We start from the raw sequence: 13,731 nt of genomic DNA on the forward strand, positions 1-13,731 counted from the left end.
CATCTTCAATGTTAAAAGCTTTTTTTGGGGAATCAGTTTGAGGGGGCCAAACAATGGTGATTTTACTTTGGGGTCTGTTAGTCTCTTTGACTGAACTGCTAATTGCATATTCATTTGTTTCTGACACGTCACTCTCTGTTATTTTTGTATTACTGCATGGAAGGGGGCTTCTCAAGTAAAGTTTTTCGGGGGAGATTTTAGTTGTGGACTTTTCGGGTGAGTTCTTCTGGTTTTTAGAGGTCCACAACTCCTTGTGAGGTTTCTGTCCAAATCCTTCATCGTAATTTCCTTTGGACTTGAATAGTTGTTTGTAATGTGGCTTGCAGTACATACGTCCATGGAGAGAGGCATAGTTGCCAAGGCTGTAAAAAAGATAATTATAGAAAAAACCAAAAACGCTAAAACACTGATAAAATTTTACAGACCAGGAAGTCACATAGTTTATTGATGCATGAATATATTCAAAAAATTACCTTAATTTACTGTTGCAATGCATACAGCGGAAACAGGATTTATGGAAGTTTTGTTTGTCTGCGAGCAAAGACTCCATTGGATACACCCTCTTCCGGCACACTGCACACAGCTCCGACTCTGGAACTCGAATTTTCTGAAAAAAAAAAAGAAATAAATAAATCAAAAAAAGGGGAACAAGAGACCTTTGTTTTATATATGTGAACACAGGAAAGCTATAATAAATATTCGTACAATATTTAATTAAGTCCTGATTTCAGTCAATGCATAGGATGGACAGAAATGGTTAATGAGAATAAACACATTCACATTTATATTGTAAAAATCCAAATGTGCTAGATCTAAGATGCAGGCTTACCAGATGGCATAGATTGATTGTATGCTACAAAAAGTCTCTTTGTGTAATGATGCACCCCTCTCCCTTCAAGTAGATGACACAACAATTTGAAAGGTACTCTACTGGTGTTTTTGCCAAGCGTGAACACTGCAGCTAAGCTTTCTGACTGGATGTTAGTATTTGTGTAATTAGTACCAGTGATTTAATATATTTGTACTCCTATAACACTGAGAAAATTAGAGCTCAAATCTAAATACTACATAAAAACATTGGAGGTTTGGATAATTGTAACCTATTAGTGCAATGCTTCAGTCATTTTAGGAGCGCTAACAAACACAAAATGACTGAAATAATCTAAAAAAAACAGCGCATTACTTCCCAATCAGATACAAACCAAGCTAAATTACTTGAATACTGGATTGGTGTGGCCATTCTGAACATAATTAAATTTACATAATCTAAATTCATTTTAGTCACTGTAGTCTTATACCTATTCGTTTAGGTGACACTTTTCTCCAAAGAGACTTACAAGCTACCTACAGTTACTTTTATATTTATACAGCTGAGTAATTTTACTGGAGTAATATAAGATAAGTACCTTGCTCAAGGGTATTACAGCACTAGGTGAGAAATTTGAAACGTTTGTATTTGAAGACAATAGCTGTGGCCACTATGCTATCAGTTTTACATAACTTATAAAGGTTTTAGTTACATTTTTTTGGGCTTGCTATGTTTTAGTCCATTTTACTTCAGAATTAAGGTCATACTGATTCATAATCATCATAGAGCACCTTAAAAATTTAACATTCTGAATATTTGTAAAAAAAAGATAAGAAATGAGGCATATCTACTTTACACTGAAAACTGTTATTAAACCAATTACAAAATCTTAAAAATATAATGCAACTGCAGAAGGCAATGCAAAGCATGTATAAGAAAGTTTGTATTTCCATTTCTTTGATTAAATATGATGCAGAATACAAAATATTAACAGAGCCTTTTGAACTTTAGCATGCTGACGTTTATAATGTACTGACACACCTGCTAAATCAACACATCAAAGAAAAAAGGAATACTAAGAAATATATTCTGTCCATTAGAACAACAAGAAGTATGATATTAGGAGAAATGGTGACCTGTGAAAGGACTAGAGACCCAATTTATGCAAATGCATCATTGCTGAGGTATGAAGACATTTCATGATTCATTTAGGCTAGTGAAATTAAAAAAGTGAGTAAAATGCAAAAGGAAACTGACAGTTCAAAATGCAAATAAAAACCCACAACCTGTTAGTCAAGGTTACAATTACATACATTTCATGAAATCCATTAGCACACTATTATTTGTATTAATTTCTTCATGCTCCACAGCTCTGTTTACCAGTCACAAGTGTCTCCTCCTTATGTGATACAATCTGGGAGGTCTTCTGCTCTGAAACGCTATAGCCAAGGCTCTTGAAGACACTTTCAGATTCAGTCCATGTTTTATGGAAGTTCTTAAGCAGTTCCTCAGGGGATTCCTCAGAAGTGACATCCAGCACAGGGACGTTGCCTTTCACAACATCTGCATACGTGGGAGGGGCACGCCTGGTGCTGATTTTCCCTGAATGTGGTGACATAGCTGTTGCACTCCTAGACACATTTGCCTTAGTGCCAAATTTGTTGGCATCTGAACATTTATCACCTACTGACTCACTTCCTGAGAACCCCATTGGTTCTGTCAACTCTGACTGGAGTATTTCTCTCTTGATGAGTGGAGGAGAACTCTGCCACAAGACCTTCTCTTGCCTCCAAGGGTCTTCTTGCTTTGAACCATCTGCCATGATTTCATGCAACTCTGATGCCAGCTTCTCGTGTTTATGTTTGCGTTCTTTGACTTGGGAGCTTTGCTCACCAGTTTCAAATACAGTTTTAATGGCCTTAATGTTGAAAGCTGGCACTGGCTCAACTTGGGTTATTTTTTTATCTTTTTCAGTATCAAGCTCTTCAGTGTCACTTCCTAATCTCTCTGAAATTACAATTGGCTCCTTTCTCGTGTAAACTTTTTGCTCTGGTGATTCAAATTTGTGAACAAGTCCCGAGAGGTTTACTCTTGGGAGTTCCTCTTTCTCTTTTTCTGGGACCTCTATCTCCTCTGTATCTGGGCCTAATCGCTCTGGGATATCTATCGGATCCTTGCGCACATAGGTTCTGTTTACATCTGCTTTTTGAGCTTCTTCAAAGAGCTCTTTCTTATCTTTCACTGACAAAGCCTCCAGTAGTGTTTCTGAGGTCTCCACAAAGTGCGTTTCAATTTTGATCTGGCGATGGAAAGAGGATGGCGACTCCACTATTTCTGATTTCTTCTCTGTTATCTGCACAGGTTGTGGTGGAGGAGGAGGAGGTCCCCCCTGAGAAAGCTTTGCTGTGGTGTCCTTCAGTTTGGCCAATTTCTCCGAGCGGTTGAAAGTTGGAGAAGGTGTGGCCCTGCTTATCCGAGATATAGGTGGGTCTGCCATTCGGGGAGGAGGATTCGGGGGAGTTGCTGATCTATGTATTGGTGAGGATGAAGAAGGCACTCTCTGTGGGGAGTCAGTTCTCCGAGTTGATTCTATGGTAATATAGGTTGGTGAAGGAGAACGCATTCTAATCAATGGTGAGGCCACTCTGGCATCAGCTCTTCTTGTTTCATTTGGCTCCTGCTGTTTTCTTTCATGAGAGACTTTTTTCTCCTCCAGCACCTTTTTCTGAATCTCAACTTTTGTTGAGTCAATGCTAATTTTAGATATTTTAGGAGTTGCTCCACCACTAATGTTTTTCTCAGATACAAGTTCACTTTCATGCTTTTCTATAGTGACATGTCCTGCTAAATGTGGAAGTTTTGCTTGTGCAACACTTTGAATATAGAGTACAATCTCTTTAAGCTTCTCGATATTATTATCTGCCCTGTTCTCTAAACCTCTCTTTGCCTCTGGGTTTATTAGCCACACAGGGGTTTTGCTGAGCAGTGTCTTTACTGTCTTTGGGTTTATTTTTCCTGATGGACTTTGTAATTCTTTAATGTCAAAAAGCAACTGCTGAACTTCCTCCCACTGTTTTGAGGTGTTCTCAGTTACCGCTGAAGACATAGCTGTCCCTTTTTGTGATGGTTTATCTGTCAATTTGACAGGAACATACTTATCATTTGAGGTCTTCTGCATCTGCTGATTATTGACTTCTACTTCTTGTTTTGTGGAAGACTTTGACTGCTTCTGAAGCTGAACTGTGCTCTGTTGCTGGAAATTCTGCTGAATTTTGCTTTCAGTGACAATCACTTCTTCACAAACCGGAACATGTGTCCCCTGCAGGGATCTGTATGTCTTGATTTTCTCCTGTTCTTGAATTCCCTTCACAGGAAGTGATGGTGTAATTTCCTTAGGGATAGGATCCGTTTTCTCCATTTTTGATTTCTGCTTGGACTGCATCATATGTATTTCCAAGACCGTTTCCTTTGCAGGTGCAACCTTCTTCACCTGATTTTGTTCCTCTACTTTTTCAGAAGTTTCTTTGAATTTCTGCACACTGCTGGCTGTAACTTTGGTTCTTTCTTGAACATCCTTCATGTGTTGCACCTGAACATCATTCTCTTCTTTTTGACTTAGGTGTTGTGCGCTTGCTATTTCTGCTGACCTTTCTTTTTTCTCATTGTCTTTCCTGTCAAAGTTTTCTATTTTTTCCACTTTTGGAATCTTAATTGTTTTCACTTTAAAACTTGGAGTAACTTTTGGAATTTTGGTTGCAGAAGGTGGAACCTTTTTAATTTCCTGCTTTTCAGCAGTATCTGTCAGTTTAGCTTCATTGGTTTTCATAGTAGCTGTAGTTTGGGTATGAAGACTGCTGATTCCTTGCATAGAAGTCAGTTTAGATGCACTGCTTTCTTTCAAGACATACTCATGCCCCTCAGCAGCTGCTGATACAATTTTACTGGCAGAGGGCCGAGCCTTTATATCCGAGGCGTGTGACTGACCAGAAGAAACTGGAATTACTTGTTTTTTGGCAGATGAAACAGTCTGATGCTGTGGAGAAAAGCTGGATGTCATATGTTGTTTTGTAGAGGCTACTAGAGAAGTCTCATTAGAGATAAGCTCCTGCTTATATGCTGAATTAATATCTGAACTACAGCCAAGATCCTCGTTCACTGAAGGAGTCAGTGATTTGAGTAACAAATCCTTTGCTTGTGCTTCTTTCTCAAATACAGCAGATGCAATGTTCTTCATGGATTGATCCTTGGTTTGGGTGATGGACACATCAAGCATAGTATTCACAGAGGTCTCAACATTGCCTCCACTGTGTGGAAAAGTTGGAGCAATGCCTGATTTGCTTTTTTCATTTTCTTCTCTCTGCTTGCGATATTTTTCCTCTGCAATCATTAATGGAGTTTTGAATTTTGTCACATATGGTTTAGGCTTCGTAGGAACAGGTTCATCAGGTGAAGGTGGTACTTTGAAAGGTTTGAACACCTTCTCACTAGGAGGCAGCTCCTCTTGCAAAGGCTTATTGGATTGCAGTGGGATTGAAGATGTGACTTTTGCTGAAGGAGCTGTCAGAAAATCTTTTTGAGCCTGAAGTTTTGTTGTTTCCCCTTGGTGTATTTCTGTCCTAACTGTCCTTGGTAGACTGGTAGACTCAGAGAGTGTCACACTTTGCTGTGTGTCTGCCTGCAGTTTTTTTGATATGACTGGCTGTGTGACTGTCTGCTTGTGTTGCATCTTATCTTGACTCTCCTCTAGTTGCTTTGGAGGCTCAAACTTTGGGACTTTGTATAGTGCAGGAGCCTTTACTGGCTTGACCGTCATTTTCTTGGGCTTTGTGTGTGGCGAGTGGAGCGACAGTGCAGGCATGGATTCCAGCTCTTTCTGTGATGGTGGAGGTGGTAGATAATCCTGACCTGTTGGAGGTGGCGGTGGTGGAAGGGGAAAATTATCCAAATCTGACTTTAAACATTCAGCCGGTGGCAATGGAGGTGATGGTGGAGGAAGGTCACTGTCCTGTTTCAAGACAGATGGAGGTGGTGTTGGAAATAGCTGACCCTCAGGTTCTGACACGGGTGGAGGTGGTGGAGGAAGAGGGAATTCAGACTCTGACAACGGAGGTGGGGATGGAGGTGGTGGGGGCAGATGCATTTCTGGTATAAGATTCTTGTCCTTTTGACTCATGTCAAGATTGCGGAACTGCGTCTTCAGGGTTTTAATATCATGCTTCTGCACAATTGTCTTGTGATCTGTCAGAGATGTCTGCACCTGTCCCATAGTCTTCAGATCCTGGCTGTTTCTTGCGTCAACATTAGTGTGAGACGTCTTTTTTCTCAAATGAGTCATTCCAGATGCTAGCACTTCCTCATTCATCTGATTAACCTTTTGGTTATACCGTGCGTGTTTTGCAGCAATATTTATTTGTGTTGCATCTTTATCGGCATTCATTCTCGAGGCCTCTGTATTTCCAGTCACCTGATTGCCTGTTTTCACACTTTGTTTAGTCTTTGTGCTGGTCTTAATCTGTGTTTCTTTTTTGTTCACATTAGTCGTTACTAAACCAGCTGATACATCACTAGTCAAAGCATCCGTTTTTAAGCCTTGAATGTGCTTCACAGTTATGTTTGATGTCTGATGTGGAGGCACATTGTCAGTCATCTGATTAGTCATGTTTTTATTCTGTCTGGTCACTGGTTCAGAGCTTGGTATCGTCTGTTTCAGAGATTGTTCTTTAATGTTTGTCTGTGGGGAAGTATGGGAAGTATTGACCCCCGTGGTTTGTGCAGTAAGAGAATGATCCTCTTTGGTGAAAGACTTGCTTTGTACCGACTTCGTAACAGTTTGTTTCTGCATGCCGCTGTGCAATTCTGTACTTTTAGACAGATTTTTAACAGCAGGGACTGTCTCACACTCAGCCTTAGTTTCAGCAGAGCATTCATGAGACACTTGCTGAGAGGTTAATGAAGTTTTCATTGGCATGTTGCCTTTCTTAGAACCACCAGTGCTGCTTTTCATGGTTGTGTGTTGTTTTCCTTTCAATAAGCACTTTATTGTGCCCTGAACATCTCCTTTTATCATCTCCTCTTTTTCTGTGTTAGGTTGCTCCTGCACATCATACAGTGACTTTATAGACATTTTCACACCTCCCTCTACGCTGGGTTTGCGTTGTGACTTGGGTGGTGCTGGCGGCTCCAGCAGCAACTGTATGACTCCCTTCACATCTCCTTGCACACTCATTTGCTGGTGGTAGATCTTTTTCTCAGAGGAGGCTTCGTTTAAACTCTGCATCACAGTCTGAATGTCACCTTTAACAATCTCCTCTTTTTCCACCTCTTTCACAGCCTGCTTAGCTTCTTCCAGTGATTTTATGGCTCCTTTGATGTCACCAGGTACCAAGTCGTCAATGGCAATGTCTACTTTTCTGGTGGCAGATTTTTCCAGGGACTGAAGGGCTCCTTTAATGTCACCTGGAACAATCTCTGTTTTTTCTATTTCTTTGGACTGACTCTGAGCCTCCTCCAGAGACCTCAGGGTAGTGTTAATGTCACCTTTCACCACTTCTTCTCTCTCAACCACCTTCTTCTGGTTTATGGCATGTGTCAGTGAGTCTAGAGTTGCCCTCAAATCCCCTTTCACTATGTCCTCTTTTTGAATGTTATCAAGTGAGACCACTGGCTCAGTCATAAAAACCTTAATTGTGCTGTGCACATCACCAGGAATAATGTCATCCTCGGTAACAGTGCGTTCAATTTGCAGCTGGTTTTGCTGGAGCATTTGTTTTGTCCCCTTTATATCACCGCCAACAATTGTTTCTTTCTCTACCTTTCCTGAAGCAGTCTCATCAGGTCCAACCTGGAGTCCTTTAAGGTAGTCCAGTGCCCCTGACTCTATACATGTGGAGTAAAAGCTAACATTTCCTTTCTCTGTATCACCCACTTTTACCCTCATATACTGTTCTGGGTTGTTGGGGTGGGACAGAAGTATGTTGATGGTCCCTTTAACATTGCCTTTTATAATGTCCTCTTTACTTACATTAATCTCTTCTTTTTTATTGAGAAGAGAGTATATAGTCATTCTTACATCACCTTTCTCATCTTCCTGAATAAGAATGCCCCTTTTGGCAGAGCCATCCTCCTTCATCAGGTTGTTTATAGCTTCTTGAATATCACCCCGGATTATTTCCTCCTTTTCCACATTGATGCCCACCTCTTGACTGAACAGTTGTTTCACTGCTGTGTTTATGTTTCCCCTCTCCTCCTCATCTATAAGAATCCTTCTCTCAGTGATCTCTCTTCTTTTCAGCAGGTTCATCATTATATTTTTAAGGTCCCCTCTGATGACTTCTTCTTTTTGTATTTCAGGAGCTTCTTGATTCATGAGTTTGTATTTTGCCATTCTCACATCTCCAATTTCATCTGCTTCTATGATGATCCCCTGCGACTTCACCATTTTCTGGGAGTACAGCTCTTTCAGGGTCTCCTTGATGCTTTTACCTATTATCTCAGCCTTCTCCACACTGCTCTCACTAAACTGGTGGAAAGGTGTTGTTTCAAATAGCCATGTTGTTGTTTTTACATCTGCTCGTGGTATCTCTTCACGAATGGCAACAGCATCCAACTCGTCTGTCTCCTTAATTTTGTCAAGGGGTTGTTTCTCAAAAAGCCACACTGAATGCTTTACATCTCCCTTGAGCACCTCTTCTTTCTTCACTTTTTCCATTTCATCATACTCTGAATCCTCTCCTTGAATTTTGTCAATGGTACGTGTTTCAAACATCCATGTAGCACTTCTTACATCACCTTTCTGAATTTCACTTACGCTAACCATTCTGATGTACTTTTGTGACAGATCCTCAGATTCAAAACGCTGTTTGTTTGTCTTTACATCTCCTCCTTGAATGTCTTCCACAGTTTTCATCAAGACCTTTGTTTCTTCTGAAATTTTATCCAGGGGTTGTGTTTCAAATCTCCACCTAGCTGTGCTTACATCACCTTTATGAATTTCTTCCTGTGTAACTGCTTTAATAACATAGACTTCATCTGTGTCCTGAATTGAATCAAGAGGTTTAGTTTCAAATAGCCACCTGGCACCTACTACATTTCCCTTCATGATTTCCTCCTTTGTCACTGTTTTGACCTCATGATAATGACCCTGTTTGTCTTGGATGGCATATAGAGGCTGATTTTCAAACATCATAGTGTAGTTTTTGACATCTCCCTTCTCAATGTCTTCAAGGATAGTTTTCTGAATGTGTGTGGTCTCTGTCTCAGAGAGCTCTCCTTGAATTTTATCCAAAGAGAAGGTCTCAAAAGTGAAACGTCCTTTGTCAACATTACCACCTTGTATGTCTGTGACAGCACGGATTTCCTTGTGTTCTTTGGAACCATCATGAATAGCATCTATAGGCTGATTTTCAAATAGCCATGTGCAGCTTACAACATTTCCTTTCTGTATGTCCTCTGTCTGATCAGCCTTCAGCTTTTTCATGGTTTCTTCAGAGGTTGAGGTCATTATGTCAGAGGACTGGTTTTCAAATATGTACTTCATTCTGGATACGTCTCCCGACTGAATATCAATCTCAGTAACTCTTTTGAAAGCACTAGCATCCTCCCCTGAGATGCTTTCCAGATTCTCAGTTTCAAAAAGAAAACAAGCCTTTCGCACGTCTTTGCCCTGGATGTCTTCATGTTTTACAGTGCATGTGTTTATAACACCTTCTGATTCATCTCTGATTGCATCAAGTGACTGTGTCTCAAAGAGCCAAGTGCATGTTTTCACAAGCCCTTCTTGAATTGTTTCAGTTTCAGTTTCACTCCTTACCTCAGCCTTCTCATTCAAAGAATGTATTGGCTGAGTTTCAAACAACCATCTACACGTTTTTACATCACCCTTCACAACTTCAGCTGCCTCCTTAGTCTCACTTTCTTGATCCTCCACATTGCTAAAATACTTGATTGAGTCAAGGGGTTGTGTCTCAAAAAGCCACTTAGCTGTTTTTACATCTCCTGTTTCTATCTCCTGTTTGGATATCCCTTTAATGATCTGGAATTTACTAATGCTTTCATCAAACTGATCAATAGGACGAGTCTCAAACATCCATTTGCAGGTTCTGACATTACCCTTCACAATTTCCTCTCTTCTAACTGTTTTCACCTCATGGTAATAGCCAGAACTATCTTTTATTGCATATAATGGCATTGATTCAAAAAGATGTTTATTTGATTTCACAAACCCACTGGTTACCCCCTCAACTTGGATTTTTTGAGTTTCATCAAATTTGCTTAAATCCATAGTTTCAAAGATTTCTTTGCAATTTGTGACATTCCCTTTATCAATTTCTTCTAGGTGTACAGTCCTCTTGAACTCCTTCTTCTCTTCTCTGATGTTTTCAAGTGGCTGGCTCTCAAAAAGCCACTTTTGATGTCTGACATCACCCTTTTCCTCCTCAGATTTAACAATTGTTTTAAGTTTACCTACTTCGGGACTATCCTTCAAAGCATCCATTGGAACAGTTTCAAATAAATGTCTAGCTGACTGCACATCACCCCCCACAACTTCTTCTGTTGACAATGGCCGGGCATTGGAATTATCTTTCAAAGAGTCCATAGGCTGAGTCTCAAACACCCAGCATTGTTTCCGGACATCAGCCCCAACAATCTGTTCTTTTTCCAGGTTTGAGCTTTCCCATTCTTCATCCTTTATGGAGTCCAAAGTTTTTGTCTCAAACAACCACCTCCCTTTGTTCACACCACCATGAAAACAATCCTCCATTGACACTCGACAGACCAGCTTTACTTGAGTAGGATCCTTGCTGATCATGTCCAGAGGTTGAGTTTCAAAGAGCCAGCGAGAGGTTTTGACATCACCTTTCTCCATTTCCTCGCGACAAATGGTTTTAATCTCTAGCATCTCACCTGAGTCTCCACGGATGACACATAAAGGTTGAGTCTCAAAAAGTTTTTTAGTTGTCTTTACATCACCCTTGATAGTCTCTAATTCTGACTTAAGTTGCAGAAAGTGGTACTCATCAATGGTCTCAGTGTGGCCAAGCGAGTCTAAGTGCTGGGTTTCAAATAAGTATCTGGCAGTTTTTACATCCCCTCCAGTGACATCTCTTATGCAGATGGACTCTGTGGTTTGATCTTCCTCTTGGTACATTTTACTGAGTGTGTCTAAAGGCTGTGTTTCAAAGAGCCAGGTTGCAGTGCGAACATCTCCTCTTGCTAGATCGGACATTTTGCCAGTATGTTCAGTTGAATCTGGACTGCTAGTGCCCAGAGCATCAATGGGCTGCGTTTCAAACATCCATGTTGTATATTTTACATCACTTCCTGCAATGATTTCCTGCTGAGCAATGCTTTTCCTGCTGTCCTCATCTGGAGTTTCATCCTTGATTGTGTCAAGAGGTTTGTTCTCAAACATCCAGCGCATGGATTGCACTTCCCCTTTGAGAATCTCATCCCACTCTAAGTACTCTCTCTCAGGGCTTACTGACTTGATAGGACTTGTACCAGAGTTCTCAAACACATATCTAGCTTGCTGAACATCTCCCGTGACCTCCTTCTGCCCATTCATCTGAGAGCCTTCAATCTCTGTTACATCACTCAAAAAATCCTTCTCCAGGTTCTTCCGAACTTCTGGGTGTATGTGCTTGTAGAGTCGTTTCAATTCATATAGATTCCTCTGCTTGGAATACTGCTCTTTGAGAACTGTCTGTTTAGAATGATAGGATGGGTCAAGTGGCTCTGGTACACAATATTGATCTGGAGTTTCTACTGGAACCTGCAGTAAATCTGGAGGTGGTGGAGGGAAGATCTCTATGCTCTCACAGAGAGAGGCATTTGCTGAGACAGAGGACTCATCCTCTACCTTTGAAGTCACAAATGATGATTTGTTTGTAGAAACTCCAGATGAAACATTGGGAGCTGGACCCCACTCACACTGGTTGAAACCAAGATCAATCTTTTTGGAAAGAAAACATTGATTATACCAGTGAGCCTGAATTCACAATTTCATTCATAATGTACTGTGCCAATTTTTTATTATAAAGCACACAAAGACTACTTCAAAACATATTGTAATTGTACTACAGCTGCTAATTTTTATGTTAACCTAGTCATTTCTCAATATTTCACAAGGCTAAAGTAAGTCATTTACTTGAAAATGAACACAGTGAGATTATAATAAAACAATCTTGAAAGAATTGATGCTATCTCAGTAGATTAGGGTAAAGAGAGGAATAAAAAATAAATAAGGGGCAGAGTTCTGTACAAGTATGCAGAGGTATGTACTTTATGTAGGCTTGAGGATTTTTTCAATATGTTTGTTCTTCTGCTTTATACTACTGTGTTTAATTTACTACAAAATATTTGTTTATGATCCTATTAAATCTTTCTGTAATATGACATTTCATATAATTTATCAATGGACACTTAAGACTGCATATTACTCATCATACATGTGAGTTACCTTAATTTGCTTGCTTGGAGTTGCCTCTTCGATGGTTTTTTCAAACTGCTGCTTCAAAGCTTGTGTGGATATCTGTGGCAACTCCTCTCTTCCAACAACTTTCACTAAAGAATACAAACATGAGAAGTGTGATCATTAAATATGTTATGTCCAAGTCATTCAAGTATAACTGAAGCCAAATTTAAAAAGCTCATTTGAGCTCCATTGCAATGTTTTACTTTCATCTTTCATGTAAAAATTAATTGAACTTCATATCAAGCCACTGACTGAAAGTTCAGCGTATATGAAAATATTTACACGCACTACACTTCAATTCAGATGGAGAAAGTCAACCACAACTCGGAAACTTAAATAGGTACTCAAGAAAGGTTGTTGTACAGGGTATTGTAATAAACAAAAACATTTTCAGTAAGAATACAGCAATAAATTACCAGTTCCATCAAGATGATCTTCATAACTGGAGACCACGTTGCTTTCATGAGTACTTTGCTCGTGTGAGATCTGCAATGAAATTTAATCAAAGCACATTTACCACAGTTCCTGCTCTGCATTTGTCTTCATAGATGTTTCTATGTAACATGCAAACAGTAACTACAATGACTGTGATAACTTTGTGACTGGCTAATGGTTTGGTGGTCATCTAATTGCTGGTCACATGACGGTCCCTCTAAGGTTAGTAACCTTGTTAGTGACTTTATCAGTTAAGTAAATGTGGGCAGCATGGTGGCACAACGAATAGCGCTGCTATCTCACAGCACCTGGGTGGTACGAGAGAATGTGGATTCGATCCCTCTCAGTCTGCGTGGAGTTTGCATGTTCTGTGTGGGTTTCCTCCCACAGTCCAAAAATATGCTGTTCGGGTTCCTCCATAGTGTGTGACTGTCACAGAGTGAGTATGTTTCACTGATGCATGGATGAGTAACCCCTTGTGAGTAGTGTATCTAGCAGTGTAAGTCACCTTGGTGAATAAGGTGTGGGCTAGTAACACTACATACTATCCATTGTAAGTTGCTTTGGAGAAAAGTGTCTGCTAAGTGAATGAATGTAAGTCAGTTCTGTTCCTTTTCATTAATTAATATATACTTTGTTTCAGGCATATTTTGTGTTTAGGGTGACTTTACTCTCTTTTTGTGTCATATTTCTTATAATGTCCCTCATACAAGGACATGCCAACAGTAGGGAATCACCTCTAGTCTCTTAGTATAGGCCACTATTAGAGGCTGGAGTGGATTTAATTAATGTTTAATCAGAAACAGCTTAAAAAAACTACTGTGAAGAGAATAAAAAGTGACAGCTTGATAATTACATGTCTTCCAGGGGGAGGATGACATTAATCTGATAGTGAAGACATGATTTTGTGATATTTCATCTGAATGGCATGAAGGGGAATGGGGTATGTCCCTACTTCCTACCATCAGAATCCTGGATTAATTTACAGAATCCCATACAGCATTTTTGCACGTGT

At 39.9% G+C, this 13,731-nt stretch overlaps 1 protein-coding gene across 1 annotated transcript in view; it reads right to left on the reverse strand.

Annotated features, from left to right (window-relative positions):
- Positions 1-283: 283 nt before the first annotated feature.
- The window catches only part of xirp2b (xin actin binding repeat containing 2b), a 50,935-nt gene continuing 37,487 nt past the window's right edge, over positions 284-13,731 (reverse strand). Inside the window, exons 6-10 of the mRNA XM_018741626.2 lie at positions 12,698-12,767; positions 12,267-12,370; positions 2,189-11,759; positions 474-607; positions 284-362 (exon numbers count right to left, since the gene is read on the reverse strand). Coding sequence (XP_018597142.2) covers positions 513-607; positions 2,189-11,759; positions 12,267-12,370; positions 12,698-12,767 — 9,840 coding nt within the window. The 3' untranslated portion in view covers positions 284-362; positions 474-512. The remainder of the gene's footprint in view (positions 363-473; positions 608-2,188; positions 11,760-12,266; positions 12,371-12,697; positions 12,768-13,731) is intronic.

The sequence above is a fragment of the Scleropages formosus genome, chromosome 12 (genome assembly GCF_900964775.1).
Source record: "Scleropages formosus chromosome 12, fSclFor1.1, whole genome shotgun sequence".
NCBI classification, from domain to species: Eukaryota; Metazoa; Chordata; class Actinopteri; order Osteoglossiformes; family Osteoglossidae; genus Scleropages; species Scleropages formosus.